Source organism: Acipenser ruthenus, chromosome 9 (genome assembly GCF_902713425.1).
Source record: "Acipenser ruthenus chromosome 9, fAciRut3.2 maternal haplotype, whole genome shotgun sequence".
Classification (NCBI taxonomy): Eukaryota; Metazoa; Chordata; class Actinopteri; order Acipenseriformes; family Acipenseridae; genus Acipenser; species Acipenser ruthenus.
In genome coordinates this window covers 16,463,217-16,489,465 of record NC_081197.1, presented here as the reverse complement: position 1 = coordinate 16,489,465, position 26,249 = coordinate 16,463,217, and the positions used below count along the sequence as shown (strand labels likewise).

The window sequence follows — 26,249 nt, the reverse complement described above, 5'->3', positions numbered from 1 at the left end:
AGCTTTCAGATTCTCGAATATCTCATCTCAAGGAATGTGTTACAACATTTTCTCCAGAGGGTCGTTTTGAGAGGAGGGGTTTCTCGCCCACTGTCTGCCTTTGGATAATTACATTTACAGTTTGATTGTCGTCTGAGGTCTCCTACACAGCAATATCTCGCTTGGAAGAGCTAAACTTCACTCTTTTTTTTTATTTGAATGATGCCGTATTGACAATTTTTCAAGAGTGTGGATTTGGAACATTTTGGATTACTGTAGTGGTCTTTTTTGCCGGAGAATAGACGAGTAACGGATTATTTTCACCAGTGTATCTAGGAGATTAAACATGTAAGTACAGAAAATACATCCAGTTTCGAGTCTAACTGATGATTGTGTGAAATGTTTAGCCATAGTTTTATTAATGTATTGGTAAAGTCCTAATACTACTCTGCTGTATACCGGTGACTTACTTGACTCCAGCCACGGAACCACTGGTATCGTACTTAGTGTATACACAGTAAATTTGTTTTTCTCTCGTTAGCAATTGGATACGTTTTACAGCTCTACGTGAATTTAGATTCTGCAGTTCTTACCAGACAAATCCTGTCTGAAATTGGAACTGCAGTTGAACCAAATGGACAATGAATTATCATTTAAACCTATATCAATATGATGCCTCTTAACAAAGCCACTTCTCTAAATAACCATTTAGTCTATTCTTTAAACTTTCTTATTCATTAAAAGTTACGGGCAATGTGGGTGTTGTTGCTTAGGGTCACTATGATACTGATGATAATGAGTCTAGACGAGATAATGAAAACCTATTGGGATCAATCAATTGAAAAGATCAGTCACTTAATAATATTTGAAGAATCATTTTTAGAGTGGGACTTTGATAATCAAGAATCGTATTGTCATATTCTAACTCAAGTGGGTGCAGACTATTTTCAACAACTAATCATGTACCATGCAGCTGGCTACAGTCTTTACGATGTTTATTGACAGGATACATCAATTACTTTTTAAAAGCATGTACAGTATTAACAAAACATGCACAGCTTGCCTTGGTTCGCTGACACAAAGAGCAAAAGATAATACTCTGCCTGTAGTAATATTGCATTCATTTTACAGGGATTATCACACATCAAAGAGCTTGGTGTGCGTTTCATGGTAGATACCGGGATACACAAGTTAAAGTTCAACGCGAGGATTCAAAAGGATTACATTAACACCTGCCACTAATACTCTTATACATTTAAAGAAAGCAAGAAGATGGCATCCAGCTTGACGTGCGCGGGGATCATATGGGCACTCCTTTCACTTCTATGTGCAGCGGCATCTTGTGTTGGATTTTTTATGCCCTACTGGCTTTTGGGGTCACAAATGGATAAGCCGGTGTCCTTTGGCACTTTCCGGAGGTGCTCGTACCCAGTAAGGGATGAGACCAGGCAACTGACGATAATGGTGGAGCAGTGTGGCAGGTATGCATCTTTCCAGGGCATACCGAGCCTGGAGTGGAAGATCTGTACCATAGTTACCGGGGTGGGCTGCGGGCTGCTTCTCCTGGTGGCGCTTACTGCCATCATGGGCTGCTGTGTCACAGAACTCATTTCCAGGACAATTGGCAGAGTAGCGGGTGGAATGCAGTTCGTTGGAGGTAAGAAAAAAACTTTGTCTTTCTTTCTTTCTTGTTTTAATTTTTCTTTCTTTCTTTCTTTCTTTCTTTCTTTCTTTCTTTCTTTCTTGTTTATTTATTTTTCTTTTTTTCTTTCTATGAAGTGACATTTTATCCCGGCTTTTTAACCGTTTAAAAACTGACAGACTATACACAGAACAAATGCTGGTGGTTACGGGTGATGTATTTTGATATACGTGTACATTGTCATGGGTTTGCTATACTGTATATAGTCGTATTATATACTGTATTTGGTCTGGGTGACTAATGGCTTTGTATTAAATGTTTCCTAAGAACGAAAGACGATGCGTAGCGCTAATGGTTTGAACAATTAATAATTTATGACATGCAAGGTCAATAGATCATTTTTACATGGAGTGCTGAAAACGCTTCTGAGTTACAACACTAAGCATACCATTTTTGTTCGCCTGCCCTTTTATCAGGTCCAAGCTTACATTGTGGTTTACCACACTAACATTAGGCAGTCAATGATAAGTCGCTGCATTGCCAAAACACTGATTTCTGTTGTCACAGACTGTGCATGCTTTAGCGACGCGTTCTTTAACGGATCACCGTCTTAAAGCTTTATAGCTGCTCTTCGCTGTGCTGTGATGTCTGTGCACCACGTACAAAATAACTGCTTCCACAGTGCCAGTAGCCAGTTTTGTTTTGGGGAATGTTCACTGTTTTGCTACCATGCATGCTTTAGCCCCAAGAGGGCGCACGTGCTGGCAGTAGCGTAAACAGTTGCTTGCAGTACGGACTGGCTTGGGTATTAGGGTGTAATCCCATACATGTACATGTAAATAAATAAATAAACAAAAACAACCCGTTATGTAGTTTGTTACGTGGTTCCTATAAATTAGGGACCAACATGAATTATACTACGAAAAACAAACCCTTTACAAACATGTATTTTGTTCAGAGAAAACCTAGAATTTGCACATCGGCCAATAGTGATTCCCAAAACCACAGGTTCCCAACAGACTGTGAACTTCTGGAATAGTTTATGGACCGACAAAAAAAAAAAAATCCAACCATGTTATTTAGGTAAATTCAGCATGGTGGTCTTACCAAAGAGTAAAGAGCTATATGCTGGTGATGTAGTTAGGAGTAATCGGCTGACAGGTCAGTGCTCCTCACTGCCATGTAGTTTTGACTGTCTAAAGCAGTGGTCTCCAATCCTGGTCCTAGAGAGCCCCTATCCTGCAGGTTTTATAGGTGTCTTTACATCATCAGTGGCTAAAGATCTGGAATACCTGTTAATCTTGACTAATTAAGCCAATAATTGGTGTAGTTAAGTAACTGGGAGCTTGGTTGAAATAAAAACCAGCAGAACCAGTAGCTCTCCAGGACCGGAGTTGGAGACCACTGGTCTAAATGCTGGGACACACATGAGAGGTGCGACACCGCAAGCGGGGAGTGGAGAGGGGCTATACTGCAGAATTGGTGGACACACATAAAACAGCGGATGCATGTCCCTACATCTTTTCCCATCATCTCAACGCTACCTTCATTCATGAATAGTGATCTTATTTAAAGGGTACAAAATTGAAATGTACATGTTGCTTCACGCTGTGTTTGAGATTTCTTAGTTTCATTTTAAATAAACAGCAATGAAAGAGGTGTTCATTTAGTAGGGCAACCCTTCATTATGCTTCATTTTACCCCCTTAACTTTATGTTCTTACAGAATTAAATATCAATATTACCCCTAACAGGCACCAAATAAAACCAGGCCAAAATGTTTTGAATGTAGTTTGGGATTAACATGTCTTGTTACTTATGTGTGCGATGAAGTAGTATAAAGTAATCACACAAATCGTATTGATGGATATGCTGACGTATCCATCCGGATATGATGTAGCATGTAATCCCAAACCACCCATCTGATTGGTTAGAGTTAGAGTTGCAGCTGCAGGAAAATGTCTCTGCTGCAAAATATTGATATTTTGCCATTCTAAAATTCTGCTGCTGCGAAACCTTTCCGCTACGGTATTTTTTGTCAATGTGAGTTCAGGCTCATTGAAATAAATGGGGAGCGATATGCACAGTAAAATGCTGCCTTTTCCATGCGGTGCTGTGTCGCTCATGTGTGTCCCAGGCTTAATGCCTCGTTTCCACTGACGGCCACAACAGCCCTGGCCGGCCGCGGGCGGTTTTACTGGTCTGTTTTGCGTTATCGTACCCGATGTGGCCAGACTGCTGACAGAGGAACTACGTTATCACGTAGCAGGGAGCCGTGTGCTTGTTTAGGAAGCTGACGGGAACAGAAAAACATTGAACCCTTTACAATGGCTCCCGTCAGAGCGATCGGATTCGCTTTCAATCCGTCTTCTTTTTGGTTCAGAAAATTGGGTCTTGAGAACGCTGTCTGCAATCGCGTAAAGCACGAAAATAAAAATAGCGACGAAACTGTTTTCAATTACAGCATCCATGGATCAGGCTTTTTTTTCTGAACTTCTACTACTACGGGGTTCTTTAAAACGCAGCACAATACTTTCCCACAATCCCCCCGTGACCTGATGATGCAGGACAAGAACTTCCGAGTTTGGCCATGTTGGGCTGGGCTGGTCAGGGCCGGCCAGCACCAGTCCCGGCCCGCAGTGGAAACAAGGCCTAAGTTCCAATCTCTGTCACTGGAGCATGAGAGCAAACAGCCAGCCATCAGGAACCCACCACACTTTGTTTAAATGATCATGTCTTCTTCCATTGTCCTTAGATAGACATGTAGTTATGGCACAAGAGCACTTATTACCATCATGACTTAAAAAAAAAATGTCCACACACATATTTTTTATGAAAGTTTTTTTAACATGACCATTTGTATACAATAACAACAAAATGATTGCATTAATGTTCTGTTTTTTCGCTGTATGCATCTGGGATTACTGTAATTGCAACCAAAGCACCCTGATCCCTTTAGCTGTATTCTTTGTAAGGGGGTACGGTATCCCTTGGCTCTCTACAATATAATAATTATTAAACCCTGCTGAAAATTTTTCTGAACCACTCTTAAACATGCAGGATGAGCCTATTGTACTTTATCCAGCAAATGGCATAGCAAACAGATCTAATGTACAGTAGAGGAGTAGAGCTGAGTATTTTGGAAGTCTGGATACCCAAGTAATACCAGTTTAACTGGGGGCATATTGACGCCTTTCTGTCTGGTTTTATCCACAGTAGAACTATCTACAATAGTTGCTTTTAACTCAATTTCTCCTGGCTGTCAAGGGTCAGTAGAGTACACCCTTATATTTCATAACTTTGCTAGTACCACTGGCATTACTTAAAACATTATACATTTAAAGTTGCCCCAAGGTTTAGTTTTTCTGATATGAAAATCGCTTAATATAATTGTAATGCTGTTTATATTTTGGTGCGGCTGTCTGTCAGGATTATGAAAAGGAGCCATGTGTCATCACAGTTTAACAGAGGATGTATATAGAATCTGGGGTAAAATGTCTCATTTGCAAATAGCAGTCCTCTTCTGCTTCTGCTTCAGTTGTGCTGCTGATTGGGACTGAAGCACGAGGGGGTCAAGCGAGCCAAGGTCACAGTGAGTCAGTTCTGTCTGAAATTCTGATATAATGAATTTCTCAGTATAACACCAGCAATAGAATGTCAGACAGGAAGTGCTGAAGTCTGTGTCAATAGTATGGTATGTCATGCAGGGAACCAGAAAGTCTGTTATTTTGTTAATGTAGTGTAATTATAATCCTCTCCAAAATGTACTTATGGTTTCCTGTTTGTTCTATGCCTTGAAAAAAAATGGCACAAATGTATGAATGCATGACTACCTTTTATTTTGCATGTCCCTGAGCTAAGCCCAGAGGGCAGGGAGGCCAGGGAAACTTTCCCAGGGCATATGCTTCTCAAGGGGGCCCAGGAGACTCCCTTATAAAAGTGCAGTACCATACTTCTTCTCATTGTTTTAGACAGAAAAAATATTAGGATATCTAGTCAATAATCAGGCAACCAAATATGTGTCACACTTACAATTTTAGGTAAAAAACAGCCATCCATTTGTGATGAAACTACAGGCATTCATTAGCAGTTCATGTAGGCATCAGAATCTAGGTCATGGTGATCTACTAATGTATGAGTTCTCGTCTTCTGAACATTCACTCTAGAGCACTGGCAGCCCAGGTTTGGGTTCTGTATGAATGGGAAAATGTATTACAAAACCCTAAACGTTGTAAAAATTCACAATACAGAACAGCACTATAACAGAGGGATATCCACCACAATTCATTATTTATTCATTTTAATCCACAAGTACAATATGTACACAAAATGCTAAATATTGCATTAATCAATCAATCAATCAATTTATTTTTATATAGCGCCTTTCATGGCAAGCCATCCCAAAGCGCTTTACAAAATAAGCAAAAATAAAACAATAATATCAAACATTAGTTAAAAGAAATAAAAAATACTAACAATTACAATTCAATTCAATTAAAATTAGTAAGAAGGATGCCACTACTGGCATTTCACAGTAATTCATTATTTATGAGATACCTGTTATTAATTAAATATCTTGACTTCTAACTTATTATTATTTATTATTTGTTTATTTAGCAGACGCCTTTATCCAAGGCGACTTACAGAGACTAGGGTGTGTGAACTATGCATCAGCTACAGAGTCACTTACAACTACGTCTCACCCAAAAGACTGAGCACAAGGTTGATTTGCTCAGGATCACACGAGTCAGTGGCTGAGGTGAGATTTGAACGGGGGACCTCCTGGTTACAAGCCCTTTTCTTTAACCACTGGACCACACAGCCTCCTTACATTACATAACCCCTACGAATGACAATGCAGCTTCCCCCAAGTCTGCACGAACAGTATATGCTGATAGGATGTCAGATGTCCGATGGAATGTGTTTTCACAGCGAGTGAGCTCGCCGCGGGTTTGTCGTTGGCTGGGTCAGAGTGAAGTTGGTTGGTTTCAGCTGCTGTGTTTATTGGGCCAGAACAAAATCCAAATCCAAACCAGAGATTGCAGGAAGCAGGGATTGGAAGGCGGAGGATCATCAGGTTTTTTTTTTTTACTGCCAAAACAGGAAGTCTGGAGGAGGAATAGAAGTTATTTTTGTTTTTATACAGTAATTCCGTGCGTAAAAAATGTTTTGCTCTTTACTTAGTGAAGCAGGCCTGTTGTTTTATCATTCCCTCCCACGCTTGGCTGGTGTTGCCAATGCAGGCCTTCTGTTTAAAATGAAGACTGGCAGCTCAGTCCAGGAAAACTGTTCTGTTTTATTAGGTTTCACAGCAGTTAGTGGCATATTTTGTTTGCATTTGACTGGGCTTGCTTCACTTCCAGACAATGCTAATGTGTGTAAAACAGCTGTCTATTAAAAAAAAAAAAAAAAACTGTTTATGTAAAGGGATAGTAAGAAAGCATATTTTCCAGTAGTTTATCTAGAACTGACGTGCTAGACCAGGTACAAATGTCTCTGTGATAGTTATTTAGGACATAAAATGACATTTGTATCAGTTACTCTGTGTTTGAAATGTGAGCTACACCTTTAAAATATCAGCACTGGGGTTGGCCTTTATGCAGGGGGATATAAGGAAGTGAGGTAGCAAGAAATGGGTGAGAATTATAACAATCAATGAAACGTGCATTATCCATTATCTTCTGTAAATGTGTGCTCAAAACAAACCTTTATAGTCACCAGACAGAAGACAAACAAGCATTGTGGCAAATGCAGATCCCCATTAATCTGTTTTGTCTACCTTAGATTTAAACAGTAATTGGCACATTGTATGTGTTTTGTTATTTTAAAATAGAATGTTTCTTTAAAGAGGAAATTAAATCCAACCCATCTTTAATTCCTACTCGACTGGATGGCCTGTTTGACACAAATACTCATTATTCCAGTGATATAGTGGAGCTGGTGCATGACTCAATTATTACTCAGAGAACCCTCTTGTCTCTTGTTGTGTTTAATATAATAAAAACCCATTCAATAACAACATAACAATGCAATACAAAATGTATTTAAAGTAACACAATTATTTTGAGTCAACTAGTTATTGCATTTCATTTTATTTCATTATCACTGGAATTAGTTCATTAGCACTGGGCATGCTTGCTCTTGTGTTATTAGGTCTCTCCTGACTATTACATTGCTCTCCAGGGTATTTTGTACATGCTATTTGAGATGCCAAGGCAATGTGATGTAGCCTATAAATCAACAGATTTCATTGCAAGTCAAGATATGAACCAGATGAGGCAGTTTATTGTTTTTTTAATACAAAACGTATATCTGTCAGCAGTGTAACATTGTACCTCAAATACTTTATCAGTGTTACGACAAATAAATATATCCATTACATTTTGTTTTATTAGATACTTTGTTTTTCACACTTTCTACAATAATGTATCTGGAGAACACAATGTGTTAAATGTTTATATATCTAGTGAACCACTAATCAAATTGTGACAAAAAGAGTATCAGAAGTTCTTTTTTGGATGAAAAGGTGTTTGAAAACAAAGGTTTAAATGATTAAAAAATAATTTATTTCAGGACGTTTCGGACAACAGCCCTTTTCAGCTTTGTAGTTTTTGTCCTAAACAATTTTTTATTTTTATTTTTGTACATTGCAGTTGTACCTGTTTTCAAACCTGTGTGTGTTTAAGCAATGGGTATTATGACTGTCCTTCATAAAGCATAGACTAGCATTGTATTCACAAGTTGATGAATAAACAATGTCTGTCACTGCTTATAATTAAATAATGATTGACTACCTTAGTTTATTCCCAACAGTATAACACCAAATTACTTAGCTGTGCAAAACCAAGGGGCATTGAGTTGCACATCTAATGCAGTGCTGCTCCTGTAATCGATGGTGCTTGTTCTGTCTTATGTTGGTAGATTTTCCCAACTGGAGCACAATGAGTAACAAAGTGTTACATTCACACATCAAGAGTATTCAATACCAGCCTGTCACTTTGTTTACAAGTAACTGATAGGCATTACAAGGCATTGCAAACACAGAGGAATAGCAGGAAGGCTGTAAAAACACTAGCAACCAGTTGCTTTGAGATCACAGATTATATGCAATGATTTATGATTTGTTGTGTTAAATGCAGTTTACCAGTGGTTCACTCAGAAATACTAATATTAGTGATTTATCAGAAATAATCATAAGAAAGATTTCAGTCACAAAAGGCTTGCAACTGGCTCGTCCCTTAATGTGCAGTGACTGCATTGACCAACGTGCACATCAAGGCAGTATCCCGGGTGTTCCCGGACTGGCAACGTTTGCAGAAAAACACCACCGGAAAGCACAACTCATGACGAATTCAGCCTGCATATGTGTGCAACCTATTGTGACAAGTAACAAACATGCTACATTTGCTTAAATTTCAATGCATTGTGGGATTCAGCTGCAGGTTGGTCCAATCAGTGTAGATGTTTCATGAAAAAAAAAATTGGGAGAATTAAAATATAGATTTGTTAATTCTGTTCAAATGTACATTGCTTCAAATTCTCTCATTGAACAAACCCCTCTTTCCCCTAATCATTTTTCCTAACTTAAATTATTTTCATTGAAAACTTGTTTAACATGGATGGATTTTAAGCAGGCACCAACATAATATTCTACAGACTTTGATGCCACATGTGGCATACATTTGTTTGTACAGGAAATCGCTTCAGAGCATGCTATTCCTGACCTTCCCAGGATTAGTTAAGCTTGCTTCAGTTCAAGGAGGATGGTTTCCCTGGTTTGCACCTTTCTTCACTATGGTGGCTATTCAAGTAATGGCTTTTAAAGGGCTGCTCTGAAGCTATTGGGCTGTCATTTTGTAATTACCCTCCTAGAGTACAAACTCCTAGTTACATCTCAAAGTACAATTATTCCTTTAGTGCTGGCCCCCAACAGAAAATAGTTACCGTACAGTGTTTGGAAATAAGCCCATTTCAGTTGACCTGCTTCAAAGGGGCAAATGGTCCCATTCTAAATAAGCCTGGCAGATAGGGGCAGCTCCTGGAAGCAGACTTCATGTCTCCAAAATGAAATGGAACAATTTAATAAAAGTGAACCAGGGTTCTCGGTTTGCATTGAGAGCCTGCCTGCCTGTCTGTCTGGGGAATCATGTAACCATAAGGAATGCAGGCTGGTGTACTGTACTCACCCATTTCGACACAGGCATTTTAAGATGTAGTGCTCCTTGTCAGGCAACAATATGTTATTTTAACCAAGGGTGCCCCTATACAGCCCATTACACTTTTAAAAGCAGCTGAATTGTTATTACTGTTATTTTTTTGTACGACTCTTGTAGATTAGTCACAGGTTCAACAGTCTAATTCACTAGCCTCTCACATCTTTCATCCTTGGACAAGGCATGGCTTTGAATCCCAACTGAAATCACAAACTAAATGAGTTTGGGGGCCTGTTTAGCTCTCTGCAGTGGTCGTTATTCAATGCCACAAAACCACTGCGCAGTTTGGCACAATTGCTAGTCTCTGCTTGAGAGAGGCCCAGGACTGAATGGCGTAAAGCACCCAGGTCACCATGTGTTGTGCTTGGAAAGCACACAAGTAGAGACATACTAGATTTCTAGCTGTGTAACATTGGCTCTTTATTTTTCACTCACACATACTGCATTATTCTGTTAACCTTAAAAACCCCAGAAGGTCCTTGAACATCAATCTTGCACATTTTTCATTCTAATTCTAATTACTGTAATCCGTTGTGTATCTGTCTGTCACATATCCGGTTTAACCGTTTATCCGCCATGATCTTCAGCACAGTGTGTGTGTGTGTGTGTGTGTATGTGTAAGAGTGAGGGTGAGTAAGTGAGTGAGAGAGAACCATAACCATGGTTGAATACCGAAGAGTGAGTAAGCAAGTCAAAACCACCAACAGCCTGGCGAGTAGCCAGAGTTCGTTTATTATTGAACTAAGAAGATTAGTTCAGAGATTGTAGATAAGAGCAATGTTTTTGTACACTGTGTTGTATGTACTCCGTGTGCTACCATTGCTGGTAGTGTCACGTGAGCTGTTCAGTGTGTTGATATTCAAATAAATCTTGTTCGCCTGCGGGGCGTATCAAGTTCAACCTCCGTCTCAATCTCCTGCCTCATCATCTCATCACTCAGAACCTTCATTAAGTGCATGCACCCACACGGCAGATGGCTACCCTGTCACAAGCATTAATACGATTTCTAAACAAGGGATTTAGGGAAGCGCCCTAATAAAAGTTGAATCTCAAAACAATAATTGTGTGAATATAGGCCTAGTAATTGTTACAGCTGTGTATAATGGGATTTAAAACAGGATTCATTTATCCGACTTTTTACATATCCACACTTAATCTGGTCCCACCGCAGTCGGATACAAGATGGACTACGGTATTATAAAGGCAAAGAAGGCATAGTATTTAGAAAATAGTTTGCCTATAAATGTTTACCTATTTTGACATTTTTACTTTTGAAGCTATCATCAGCCATTGACATTACAATTCGTGTATTGGCTGAACCTACTTGTTTTTTGATTAAACAAAATATTGTTATAAAATATATTTAAAAATATTCAAAAAAGAGGGTCAATCATAATGTAACATGCTCAGTGAATTTACATATGAGGTTTTGAGACACAGAAGGCCATAGCTTAACCCATTCTCAATGAGTCTCTGCCCCTGCTCTGGCAGCTATTTTGTGTAGCCAGTGTCTTGTGCCATTGATCACAGGAGAGTTAGTGCCTTGGCCCTCGTTTTTCTGCTATCCATTGTAAAAAGATGCATGCCAGTGACCGAGCCAAAACACAAGTTACCATGAGAGCTGGACTGGCTGCTGTAAAACGAGAGAACAAAGGCTTGCTGTTTACCGTGGAGAGCAGAACGAGTGGAATTACACTGACTCTCCGGTGTACTTTGGCAAGGCAGTCTCCCATTTTATTCACATTTTTGTTTCAGGATTCCAAATATTTAATCAGCTGTTTGATATACTGTTGTTTTTCTCAAGGGATCGTCACTTCTATTGTTGCAGTCGGCTTCACACCTTTTTGGTGTGAGTGTCGCTCCCAGGTCATCCTTTCACCACGTATTACATTTGTCTCCTGGACTAAGAAGTTCCTTTAAGTGCACGTGCAGCACTAGAATCTACATACATTATCAAATGGACTAGGCCACTGTGGTTGTTTGAATCATTTGGCTGCTCTTCAGAGGTGCCTCTTCAAGGTCTTGGTAAAATACAAAATCAGTCATGTATAACTGTATTTATAACACTGATTGCATCTTTAAATTGTAACTTCAAGATGCCAAGTGTACTGTATAAGTTACTCTATATATAAGTTTACATTTAGTAGTTTAGGAGAACCCTGAATTGAATTCATAAGTTGCATTACAAGCTTGGTTACCAACCCGCTTGTCTAAGGGGCTGTTGCCTGGCAATTGGATGAAGCAATTGAGAGCCTCTCATTTTGTGTTGGAAAATGTGTTGAACCAAGTGCTAGTAAAAAGGGTAGAGATGGGGAAGACTGTAGCTGTTTATGAATACACATGAATGCAATGAAATATAAAATAGTTGAGAGGGGTATGTGTTTGTAGTGGGCCCACATCACACATAATCATATTATAATCATTGCTGTTGAAGTCTTAGATCATTTCTGTATTTGACAGTTCACATTGAAATAGTTCTATGAAATGTTTGTTACTGACATATTTGTGAAGTACTTAGAAATAACTTTTATGTTTTGACTACGCTTCCTGTGGTTTATTGCTATATAAACGCTTCATTATCTAAAGTTTGCAGTAACTAATATAAAAAAATACACACTGGTGGCCATTTCACTACTTGACATCAAGGCTGGTGAAAGATCACATTGTGTCACACCTCTGCAGCTGACCTTGCAGTGACCTGTAAATGTTTGACTTCCAGTTTTTTTCATTCATTGTGAATTAGATCGAAGGGGAAGGTCTTTATTATCCCAGGAAAATAAAAGCCTTAGCACATTAAAACCTCTGAACAATGACCTCCTCTTTATTGACATCTTTATTTGCTGTGCACATTTCTCTGTGTTAGGTAGAGATATTTTCACACTGTACATACTTTCATCGTTGATTGCTCTGTGATTAATTTAGAAATGTAAACTTTAAAAACAAGTGTGATACAGGGCTGGTAAAATGTATCACCAAGTGCAAGGACAAGCTTTTCCCACACTTGACTGCCATTAATGTTTCTCAACAGTTCTCCTGAGGGACCTCTCCTTCACTTAGGAGGAGGGAGTGCTTCATCCCTGGAATCTGGGATTCAGGCTCTTTTTGATCAGCCTGGGCCATGATGGCGCAAAGGGATAAGACATGAGATGATCATGGCTGATGAGCAGAACTCTGTTTAATTATCAGGGGAAGGGACAGCTCTTTTAAGGAGTGATTTAACTCTGTTATTTTTATTACTAAGTCTATATTACTTAGTCTAGTTTTTAAGGAAATTATTCCTTATTTTAATAAAAAAGTGATCTTTTATCAACCTCTGCTTCCAAAATCTTACTTCTTATAAACATTAGCAACAATGTCACTGTTCATATGAAGATGTTCTTGTTTTATTATTATTATTATTATTATTATTATTATTATTATTATTATTATTATTATTATTATTATTATTATTATTAACTTTATTTGGAATATTTTAAATACAACACTATACACCACTGGTGTTAAGAGCCTCACTTTCATGATCTGGTCCTGACCATGGATGAGAGGCTGACCGACACCACTAGAAGGGATGAGGTAGCATGTACCATTACGCCACAGTATTCCTAATTAAACTAAAAACTAAAAACAAACAAAGAGGGGCCTAATTCAATTACCTGGAAATAAATTGTATTCGGAAAAGTGCATGCGAATCGATGCACTGACTAAATCATTACACTTTTCAATAATAAGTAATGGAAGTTCATATGCTGTAGAATTCCAAAACCATATACCACTTATTCTAAGGGGGTATCTGCAAACAGAGTGACTTCAATAAAAACAATCATATCAGATATATAAAAAAAGAGCACAACACTGTCGTTGCTTTGATGTCTGCAGTAAAGGAAGAGTTTTTATAACATAGAACACAGCAATGACTGTAACAGCAGTGCCTCTTCTCATCTCTCATCTCTCTATTGATGGTAATTTGTGAATTACTACTTGCTCGCCCCCCTCCCCCTCCAGGTGGATATTAGGCAAATATCAGAGCTTTGTAAAAAATAACTGACGGAAGAATAATGTCTATTGTCAGTCCATGTTAATTTGCAGCTGATGAATACAGCTGGGTTCAAAAAGAGAACAAAGGCCTAACCAATGGCCGGGTCGATTCTTGTACTTAGCAGGGTTTATCTGACCTACCCTGTCAGAAAACAACATGTTCATTCTTTCTAGTGTTCAGTCTTTCTAGTGTTCATAATTTTATTGAATAATTTATGGAACACATATAGTAAATTGCAGTCATGTAGCTTGGGTTATTTTTACTGGAGTGGGTCCTAAACCCCATAATAATTACAGATTATTTACATCTGACCAAACCCTACAATCAGAACACCCCTGGTATTGTGTACTTGCTATCAGGAAAGACTTCTGGGTGGAGACTGGTTGCTAGCTCAGTCTGCGTTTTGTGTTTCTGTTGACCGACTGGACAAAATGTGGGGCGTACACTTCAGAATTAACCTAAAGAAATGTTATCACAGCCATTAGCAGACCATGTCAGGAACTGAGGTATTATCAGTGTTTATTGTTTCATTCTATTGTTACCATTTGTATGTCAGAAACTGACAAATGTTCATACCCACATTTTTATATACCAATTACCACTACCAAGTCGATGCAGAATTTAAAGATGAAAAAATAAGTATGTATTTTATTTTTTAAAAAAGTTTTGATGGGTCATCATGATGATATGGTGTCACTTAAAAATGTTCCTTTGTTGTGTGTGAGTATTACAGCTGTTACTGGGACAGCTGAGGGCATTACTCTATACAGAACAAAATGTTTTTTTAATCTGTATGTCCTCGATGGTGTCAACCAAAGAGACACACTATTTATAGTAAAATTAATAAAAGGATGATTATATTGAAAGGCGTCTGTGTGAGTGTTTCCGACTGGGGGTCTGTATATAATTGATGCCAACAGGCATGTAGTATTGAGCGCTCATCCCAACTAAGTTACATGGGCTGATAATGTGGCTTTTAATCATTCATGAGAAGGCTTTCATCTATTATTCAGAAATTCAAAGTACCTCAGGAACTGGATTCAGATTGAAAACAGATCAGAGTTTCTCTCTGTTTCTCTTCTACAGTATCTTATTTTGATTCTCCAGGGTAGATCATTGTTAATCCCACATGTCAGCACTTGATTGGGTTCTTTCGTGACTTATGGTGATGTTTGCGTTTGCTTTTATTTAGCTTTTTTGCTGAATTATTATTTTGGAATGTTTCCAGGTTATTTTTTTCATTGATTATATAGATTATATGAAATTACAGTCATAAATGGATACTTGTCTTTTGTGACCTGATAATGTATTTTAAACTATTCTGAAACAGGTACAAGATGGTATATACAGTAACTGAGGTTCACAGCTGAGAGAAGTCTGTGTGGTGGTTGCCCGATATTGGATACCATGCTTTCCAATGCGCACATTGGTCAAGAGACAATATGTAGTTATCTACTGTTAGGTCTGGGCGTCTTAATTTATTGACAACCATTACAGACAGGAAACAGCAACAAAATGAATCCCCTGAGAAAAAAAAAAGAACAAGATGGGTTTGGGTTGGAATGTAACAGAAACCAGAATCTCTCAAACATGCTAGTTTATTCCTAATTACACACACCTGTCATCTTACAGCAACCAAATCAGGCAGGTACATAAGCTTAACTGGCTTTGTAAACTTACAACTTGCTAGCATTGTGTTCAAACTAAAAGCCACTGTTACCTCTTGTAAGCAAAACAACAACAACTATTTAATTGCTATTTAGCACAATAGAACACAGGGGGTGTCCATTCCAAAAGAAAAGGTTCCCGTGTTTGTAGGGCAAGTACTAAAAGTAAAAAAAAAGTGAGCTAATACAAGTCTGAAACCTAATCCTCTGTTTCACACAGTCTTGGATTCAAGGCCGGGACTCACAAGGTCAAGGCTGAAGTCGTGGCCAGGAGCACAAAGCCAAGCCAAGGCTAAGGCTGGAGCCTTTTTAGGTCGAGGCCAGTCTAGGCCGGGAGCCTTTAAAGTCAAGCCCAGTCAAGGTCAATGACAAGCATTTCAAAAGACAAGTCTACAGTCAAACATGCAGTTTTATTAATTGGGATAAGTTGGGGTAAATGTAGACAGTTTTTATCAAACTCTTACAATTGTAAATTGTAAATTGTGAAAGAGCTGTTTTCCAAAAAGGACAGTCCATTTCTGGTCAACACTAAGATAAGGCTTGCATCTTGTACAGAATATACTCTATTAGAATGGTACTCAAAAGTTAAAACAATTTCAGTTTATGTGTTACTGGCAACAAAAACAGTTTTTCAATTATATCCTGGAAAAGAGTCAGAAAAACACAGTAACTGTAAACACTTTACTCCATCAGTAAAAGTTTAACTATACTGATGCAGATTCCTAGCAGTACGTTTTCAAAGATAGTTCATCTGCAACTTTATAAAGTCCTAAAATCTAATGTAAAACTAATAAAACTTATAAGCAATAAGTTAGTATGATGGGAGTCACTGTATGAACAATAGTAACTCATTTACTTAAAACTGGGATACTACACAAGTAGCTATTCACTTTTTTATGCTGCACAGGTCATTGACTACTTATTGAAGCCATATACATTTTATATAAAGGGAGATTAAACAAAATACTTACTTATTTAATCCAGACGTAGTCCCTTTGGTCTCAGCTATCTTCTCCTTGCATTTTACACATGTTGCACTCCATCTGTTTACTTCACTTGAGATTATTTTGAATACGCAAATTTAACAGTTTTGGTTTCAGTGGACATTATCAAAAAATAAATAATAAAAATAACTGTGACACTTTATACCACAGGCGTCCTCGAGTCCAGTGTGGCATCTCCATAGTGGGAATACAAATATTTTTACATGAATGTAGTACCATATATTTTTTTCTGCCACAAAATTAAAGGTTTAAGTTCATTGGTTATGCCCAGTGTCAATCACCATTTTTTTCTAAATACCGTGCGCTGATTAGCTACAGTGAGCAAAGCTTGTGCGTGTTGCAGTACACTACCAAACACTTTGAAACAAAACTGATAAATTAAATGTAATTAACCCCCTCACACATTAATTTAACTTTTTTCAAGTTAAATTAGCAATCATTATGAGAAATTACACATGACCAGTTTGAAACACCCAAGTCCTCGCAGTCCTCGGACCAAGGACACCCAAGGCCACACCCCCGAGGCCAAGGTCAAGGACGAGACCTGAAAAAATGTCCTCGAGCTGGCCTCGACGCCAAGGACAGATCTCGAGCACCCAAGACTGGTTTCACATCAAAACAGCTTATGTGTTAAATCCCTTAGTTTAGATTCTAGGAAATTCCTATGGACTAAACTGCAGTTACAGCATGGAAAATGAACCCATGTTCACTTTGTCTATCAATATTTACTGATCTTTTGCTCCACCACACTTTGCAATGTTACTAATGGGAGGGGGCAAAAAACACTCATTATCATATAATAGACGTATCCTCCCAACTCAACACCACACAACCATCATGACAGTAAAAATAGACAAAATGAAGCATTCTTACATTTGTGTAAGTTAGTGATCAGCAGATGTGTCAGCCGCACGAAGAGCACAGCATGTGGTTTTCACTAACTCTACTGTGCAGAATAAATGATTTGTTTTCTATGGGTAAATATCGGGACTTTCTTCCTATGCATTGGGACGTGGGGCATTTACTAGGAAATTGGGACTGTCCCGACCATATAGGGACTGTTGGCATGTATGCATTTGTGTTTGTCTTTATTTGTGACTTGTTTGGTTACAACCAAAGCCTACAGCAACCCAATGGAATGTGGCACATTCCTTAGTACTTTCAGTGTGATATTATCTGGAGACTGTAATGTCTGACTTTGCTCCATCGCTTGCATACTTTGTATGCGGTGCTTCTAAAGGGACAGGGTGTATAAACAATAAGTTGGCAGGCTTTTGACATCTGTTCAGATTGGATTGACCTATTATGAAACAACATATCATATAAATTACATGTTTGCTGTTAAGTGTAACGTTTTATAGAGCATTGTAAAGAAGGTAAGTGAGGCACACACACACATATGGACAGTGAACTGAGACACAAACATATACAGATAGGGCTGGTTTCCAGACAGGTATTTAATATATTAAGTGCACAGTCTCGGCTCCCTTACGTATAGGGTGGTAAGCCTGTAAATTCAAAAATTCTACATCGTCACGGGCAACAAAACCCGGGGGGGAAATTCAACACCAACCTGGTCATGCTGGTTGAAAAAGAAACTGTCAGTAAATTCACTGTTTTCAACAGGTACAGTGCTGGTGTGTTTCCACTGACCTCCCAATATGGGAAGGTCCAATTTTCTTAGCTAAGCAGTGGGTGGTAACAACATATCCTGGAGTCGATTGTCACTTCCTGGATTCCCGATATATTAAACAGTTTGTAGAACTGTGTGAGGAAGCTAACTAATGGGTTGTCCACATCTTAAACGTATTGAGCCAGTGACATCTTTTCTATTGTCTTGTCCTGTAAAATATATTATGTGTATGACACATTTAATTAATTTGATCTGTGTTAAAAATATGGGAATGCGAAAGAAGCTCTGAACCTGCTCTGCCAATGTGAAGAAACTAATTTAGTGAGTGTCTGGAAAATTGGGCTTTAGACAGAGACAGGGAGATACAAGCTTTAAAAAGAACTTCTTCAGCCAACAATAATAATAACAAGCTGGGTTTGAATCTGAGCCCAAGCTTTTGGAAGCTCATGCCCACCACAGTCCAAAGCTCTATAGTCCTTCAGTCAACTCGTTTGATCAGCTTGCTTGGCTCCTGTGGATATCTGCCCAAAACAAACAGGTCCAAGGCACCCCTTCACTCCTCCACATCTGAAAACAATCCATACCTCTGTGCTGGAGCCACCTATTTGGCTGAGGGAATGCCAACTGCAGGAGCAGACGCCTGCGCCGGTATTGTATTTACAGGTATAAAATAGTGTTTTGTATCTGAAAGGAGACAATGTTTAAATATCAGCCTTGCGTACCCAGATTTAATTAACTTTATATCCTTTTTCTTGGCAGCTCACTGCAGCAAGCAAGCTGTGAATTATTTTTCTACAGACAACACAGTGATTACCATAGGCCTCAGAGTTACAAAGTTTAAAAACAATTCCCCCATAAACACCAAACAAAAAAATGCCACAAGAAACAGTTGTCCAAAATTATTATTATTATTATTATTATTATTATTATTATTATTATTATTATTATTATTATTATTATTATTATATACTAATTCAATATTATACTCTAGTACTTATTGGTGTCATGATACCACTATGATATAATTCTACCAATGGTTCATACAATTATAGCTTCATAAGTGTTACCATTTTCCCTTTAGTACAGAACCATTACATTGCCGTTGCAATGCCACTATCATTGAATATCATTACCACCACCTGGAAAGCTAGTTGTAGATGATATGTCATTCTAAAAATGAGATACTGAGTCAAATTAATAATTTATACCATGCAAGATGCAATTAATGAATGCTTGGGTGGAATGGGTATGGTGTGTCAAAAAATTTTTGTTGTAAAGGGTTAAAAAGAGTGCAGTCCTAAAAATGATAAACCAACACAATAACCAGACTTTACCAATCTTGATTAAATAAGAAAGAAAATAAGCAGGATTAAAGTATCAAACAGGATTTAGTTAATTATTTAGTCAGTTTCCTCCACTAGACTTGTCAGCCCTCAGTTGGGAGTCCTAAGAAGCCAGCAGCCCTGCAGCAGCTTATGATAACTGTAACACCTGTAAAGGCTTGATGTTAATTATGACCAAGTATCTTCCCACCTGCTGTGAAATATTAATGCAGTTGGATTAAATGTTGTCAAATCTGAGCTTTTCTCAAGTTGAGTTTGTAGTGTAGACCTGGAGGCGTGGAATTTTTAATTATTAATGGGCCAAGATGGGCTAAAAAGATAACAAAGTAAGTAAAGGAGGCCAACAGATTTATAACCATTTCAAAAGATTTATATCGATAAAAACCCACTTGGTAAACATCCACCTTTTCAGTGATGATCTGTTGGCAGTTACACATTGTACATCACCTCACCATGAACAACACAGACACTCTAAATAAGAGTATGGTCAGTTTACCACACTAGCACAGAAAGTGATACGGTAATTGTTCAAGGCTTGTTGTTCAAGGCTTGAATCTCTTGCCCTTGAGCAAGACTTACATACTGTAGATTAAAATGATCTACAGCCAGGGGACCGTGAGTGGCTCACCTGGTAGAAACGCAGCCGTGGGGTGCGCAGGGTGAGTCGTACAGCGCAGGTTCACATCCTGGCTGTGCGGAGCAGGGTGAGTCATCCAGCGCAGGTTCACATCCTGGCTGTGCGAAGTACGCCGGTCTTTGTTGGGCTGGCCTTGGTAGCTTGGTAACTCTCTGACATCCACTCTTGAGGTCCTGGTAAAAAAAGGAAGCTGGCTTGGTCATGGGATCGGAGGACGCCCACTGAATCCTCAGGTCTTCTGAGCCATGTGGGGAATTGCTGCGATGAGGAGATAAACGATTGGGCATTCTAAATTGTTAGAGAATCGGGGCAAGAATTATAATTGGACACACTAAATATATAAATTAATAATAAAACAAATATCTATAGCCGATTACCTTAAAAAGAGGAGATTCCTTAAACCTACATCTCATTGGTATTTCGTCAGTCATTTTTCTAATCATGTTTATATAGGTCAGAGTATCACATTTAATTATATTTTCTATTTAATTTGAATTTGCTAGATTCCAGATTCCAATACATTTTTTATATTTTTGGTAAGTTTTCTGACACAAGTTGCATATTGGATGCATGTTATATAGGTTCAAATTGTCATACTCATTCTGGGGGGGCAGAGAGATTGGGCTCATCCCCAGCTGGGAATTTACAGCATAACTAATTTGGTGGTCCTTCTTCTGTCAAAGCCTTGTTAATCCATTTGATCAACACTTTGCAGTAACAGTATGGGGTACTGAGTTAAATACACAAAGGGAACACAAACCAATCTAATTTTAATAAATGATAAATGGAGAGTTAGTAGTAAAATGACTGGTATTCTGATTAAAGCTTTCCTGTTGCCATAGACAACGACTTTCAAGGGGCTCTTGGAAAGATGATCAAGGCCCAAGGAGGATAGTGTTGCCACTGCTGTTGCCATTTCTCCAAATCTGATGGGAGGACAAGATTGAGAAGACTCTCCCATGCGCATAATGAGGTCTCAGAAAGAGTGTGCGCCGAAGCACCTGCTGACTGTGCTTTTCTGAGCTGATGAACAGGCCGAGGGGCAAGATGCTTGAACAGCCCTCATCAATCTCTGGAGCAATGCTGACAGGGCTGCTCAGTTTCCTAGAAGATGAAATGGTACTCCACACCAATCCAACCACACGCGACAGAACCATTTCCTGAGCTTGCCACCAGTAAGCGACGGAAAGACACTACTGATAAATCAAGCTGTTATCTTAGAAATGGAAGCATGACTAATCACTCTTACTGTTTTCCCTCTCACACAAACATGTTCCCCTCAAAGAAACCTTTAGCTTATAGCAGTACTGTAGCAATATTGCCAGTTAGTTTGGCTTGTTGTTTCCTTTCTATCTATAGTATCAGAAGCAATTGTGAAAAAGTATTTGTTTTATTTAATCATACTTTGAACACAGGGACCTGCCCACAATATGAAACCTAAAGACCTCCTAAAAAAGCAGCTAATACAATAAAATATGTGACAACAAGAATTTGATTAACATCCTGCTTTTTTTTAGGTCTTCAGGTTTCATATATAAACATTAGATTCCAACGTTGACAAAAGACAGCATTTAAATCTGAATACATGTATAAGAGCAAGCTTATTCTAGATATATAATTGTATTCTAACCCTGTTTATGAGTCTTGGCAGAACAATGTACAGAAAATACAACTCACAGACAGAGAAAAAAAACAGACTTAACAGGAACTACGCTATTGGATAGTCCATAACGCAGGTGGCGGCCTTACCCTGGCAACTTTCAATGAAAACAGATTTGTAGTAAAGAAAGGAGGTCAATAAATAAGCTGAGCCAACAGGAGTTTGTAAATTATTATGCAATGACAATGCTTTGATGCCCTAATTTATAGCATTTGATTGAGGCTCTGTTTTTTTTCTACCAACATTATACTAAACTGCTCATCCGTTTTCTACACAGTAAAAAAGTTGAAGCAAGTCCAAGTTGAAGCAAAGTATTGCAGTTGAGAACCACAGGTCTGCCTTGGAACGTGGATTAAACCCACTGGCTCCTGATCCAAAGAAGCCTGTTGTAAAAATTGTTGCTGGTGAAATTACTAGTTTCTCTTTTTTACCATTTGTCTCAGTCCAAGAAGAAGAAGAAGAAGAAGAAGAAGAAGAAGAAGAAGATTTTCTTGGTTAGACAAGTAGATTGTCAGACTTTCCTTGGCTCCTGTCTTGACTCGGTTGAAACCTCTAAAAATGTTCCTAGGCACAGTTGGTTGAACAGATGCTTGATGTGGGCTGGTATTGAACCTGAAGTGACAAACACGCATTTGATGCAGCATGAAATATCACACCTTGGCTGTTATGCACATGGTGCACCAAGATTGTAAATGAGGACCAACCAATGTGTAATAAATAATAATTAATAAAAAAGGGTAGCAGTGATCACCTTCACCGATTAATGTATTTTGTTGCCACAGCTGTTAATAGTGCAACCAGAAATCCCTCTCTATTATACCACCACATAACCAGTTTGTCGAAAAGATAAATATAAGCAACTTGTAATTTAACATACAAAAAGGCAGTATTTTCATAGAAGAATTACAGAATTGTAATGGTACAAAACTAGCAAGAACAACTAATCGTAGGAAGAAGTTGAATTGTTCGCAGTAGTTTCTTCCCTTGATTTATATTTTAAAAAGCATGTTTTTTAGGGCATGTTTCTCTAATTTGTTATAAATCTCTTATACTATTATAAAGGGAAACATTAGATCATTGTTACTCATCCATGGTGTAGACTCGGTTTAGCTACTAAACTTGACTTTTTGGAAGATGTTCATGTCTAAGTTTGGCATACAGTGTTCAGTATGATTATGGTAAGAAGGAGACTTCAAAGTATGGACAGACTTATTATTAGGACTGGAAATTAATTTCTGGCTGTTAACCAAGCCAAACCAAACCAAAATTAAAAGATCAGTTCTGCTGATCTGGGGGGCTATCGAAGGTTATATCACAGAGGATTGTCACAACAGCATTCAATCAAACTACTTGCAGTTGTTTAGGGATGTGCCTAATAATCACTGTTGTGTTAAGTAAAGGGGGTGTTGGATAGGATCCTAGCTCTGCAATGTGATACTCTCAGGACCTGCTTTTACTGCTAGGTAGGTAGAATATGAACAAACTGCCACCTATAAATAATCAGTGTGGAAGCACCTGCCATCTGGTCACAGGGAAGAAGCACTGGCATGAGGAAATATCTTGTTGAATCCTGTTGAGAGGTGTAGAGTATTGTTGGACACCTGCAGAACAATAAAGCAAGAGAGAGAGGGCTGAGCTGTGGCACAGTTACAGTAAGAGCTGTCCTTTAAGGACAAGAAAAGTTGCTTTTTGGCGCAGTTACTGTACACTTAGAGTAAAGGAGTAAGTGCTCTAATGGTGGCATTAGCCAAAACATTTGCCTACTTGACTTCTTTGTTTTACTTTGTAAAATAATGTTCTAACTAAAGAGAGACAAAGGTCTGCTGTTGCAGCAGGCAGAGCTCCAGAAATACTGCTAAAAAAGTCAACTAGGAATAAATTTAAAAAAAAACAGCAAAGCAGATCAAGTTATGGTGGTTATTTCTAGATTATAAGGGAGAGTTTGTAAAAAGTTACCTGTTAGACATTTTAAATATGCTTTGCGCATTGTGTGCTATAAAGTATGGAGAGCGGACTGGAATACAGACTTTTATCAGTGATGAAACTTGCAGGTATATAAACAGACAGTTCTCGAATGGTGGGAGAATGTGTATTTATCAGGAAACAGAATTGTCAAGGCAAAAAAAGCACTGTTCACGTAGTGCTTGCTACACACGTGTTTTTTCGTGAAACGCACAGACCCGAAATAGAAACAGATTCGACTGAACAAAAGGAACTCATTCCAGAAAAAAGGGAGGTGAAGAGAAATCACATTGTTTGGGTCTTTCTGGTCTCTTCGGTCTCAGGAAATAAAGGCTTAAATATTGCCCTGTGGCGGAGTGTCCCGCCCCTATTTATTATTATTTGTATTTTTGTTTGCGGCGCGGGTAAAAGCGCCGCGTCTTTTATTATTATTTAAAAACCCCGTGAGGATGCATGGCTGATCAGCTACTGATTATTTAAATAGCTGACAGTCATGCATCCTTACCAAACGCGTGCAGACTCTGGCCGGGGGATAATAAGATAATTACCAACTAGTTAATCCCTCGGCCAGAGTATATAAACCTGCAGCTCTCTGCATTTGGGGTTGAGAGTGTAGAGGAGAGTACGGGAGAGCGGAGAGAGGAGAGAAAGCCACATTTGGAAAACAATTGCTAAAACGTGCTGGATTACCCAGCACGTCACTTACTTGTTTGTTTGTTCATTCGTTTGGCCCTCGTGCCCTTTTGTTTTGTGTTTTGTTGGTTTGTTTAATATTTTGTTTGTTAATAAATACGCTGAGTGCTACTGCACTCAGCTTCACCCGCCATCCACTGTTGTGATTCAGTTACTTCCTGGTCCGTGACGTCATCACCCTCACCACTGCGAGCCAGACTGTCACATATGGTGTCCTGCGTGGGACAAAACAAACGCCTCCAATAGCCGGACCAGGAAAGAAAAGCTCGTTTTTTTTGTTCGTTTTTTTTTCAAAGTGTTTTTGTGTGTTTTTTGGGAAAAAAAAAAAAAAAAAAAAGAAAATATGGGAAGAAGCGGACGGAGGAAGCAGCAGCTACAGCAGCGTGGGGCCGGTCGCAGGTCCCACTGTAGCTCAACCATGCTGGACGTCTGCCCCACCTGCTTGAAAGGTGAGGAGTGGTGCTTCGCTGTTGGGGAGGTGGGTCACATAGCACCTGACCAACCCCCTCCATGGCAGGAGAAAGAGGAGCCAGAGCATCCAGTGAGGGAGGACCTGCATCCTCCAAAGAGGACGAATGCACTCTCCTCTGAGGGAGTCTGGGACTGGCTGGTGGAGCCGGGGAGGGATTATGAGGAAGCCCTCCCTGCAGTGATCAACCTCCTGTGGGCAAGAGATGGGGAGCGCTGGGAGGCCTGGGAACAGCAACACCACCCAGCATCCCTCCCAGACATCGCAGCCATGGTGCTCAACTACCTGGCTGCGGATATGGGAGAGACCCTGCTGCTGCCATCTCCAGCACCAAAGGGAGAGGAGCCATCGCTACCGTCTCCACCAGCAGAGGGAGAGGAGCCATCGCTACCGTCTCCACCAGCAGAGGGAGAGGAGCCATCGCTACCGTCTCCACCAGCAGAGGGAGAGGAGCCATCGCTGCCGTCTCCAGCGCCAGAGGGAGAGGAGCCATCGCTGCCGTCTCCAGCGCCAGAGGGAGAGGAGCCATCGCTGCCGTCTCCAGCGCCAGAGGGAGAGGAGCCATCGCTGCCGTCTCCAGCGCCAGAGGGAGAGGAGCCATCGCTGCCGTCTCCAGCGCCAGAGGGAGAGGAGCCATCGCTGCCGTCTCCAGCGCCAGAGGGAGAGGAGCCATCGCTGCCGTCTCCAGCGCCAGAGGGAGAGGAGCCATCGCTGCCGTCTCCAGCGCCAGAGGGAGAGGAGCCATCGCTGCCGTCTCCAGCGCCAGAGGGAGAGGAGCCATGGCTGCCGTCTCCACCAGCAGAGGGAGAGGAGCCATCGCTACCGTCTCCAGCATCAGAGGGAGAGGAGCCATCGCTACCGTCTCCACCAGCAGAGGGAGAATGCCTGCTGGTTTCGCCTCCACAGCCTGAGGAGGAGGAGCCCGAACGTCCTACGCCCGAGTGGGAGGAGCCCGAACGTCCTACGCCCGAGTGGGAGGAGCCCGAACGTCCTACGCCCGAGTGGGAGGAGCCCGAACGTCCTACGCCCGAGTGGGAGGAGCCCGAACGTCCTACGCCCGAGTGGGAGGAGCCCGAACGTCCTACGCCCGAGTGGGAGGAGCCCGAACGTCCTACGCCCGAGGGGGGGGAGCCCGAACGTCCTACGCCCAAGAGGGGGGAGTCGGTGCGTCCACAGCCCAAGAGGGAGGAGTCGGTGCGTCCACAGCCCAAGAGGGAGGAGTCGGTGCATCCACAGCCCAAAGAGGGGGGAGTCGGTGCGTCCATAGCCCAAGAGGTGGAAGTCTGCGCTTCCACAGCCTTAGGACCCAAGC

General features: G+C 40.0%; 1 protein-coding gene across 1 annotated transcript in view; it reads left to right on the top strand.

Annotated features, from left to right (window-relative positions):
* The window catches only part of LOC131738061 (LHFPL tetraspan subfamily member 6 protein), a 75,604-nt gene continuing 49,355 nt past the window's right edge, over positions 1-26,249 (top strand). The window contains exons 1-2 of the mRNA XM_059031257.1: positions 1-327; positions 1,111-1,636. Coding sequence (XP_058887240.1) covers positions 1,252-1,636 — 385 coding nt within the window. The 5' untranslated portion in view covers positions 1-327; positions 1,111-1,251. The remainder of the gene's footprint in view (positions 328-1,110; positions 1,637-26,249) is intronic.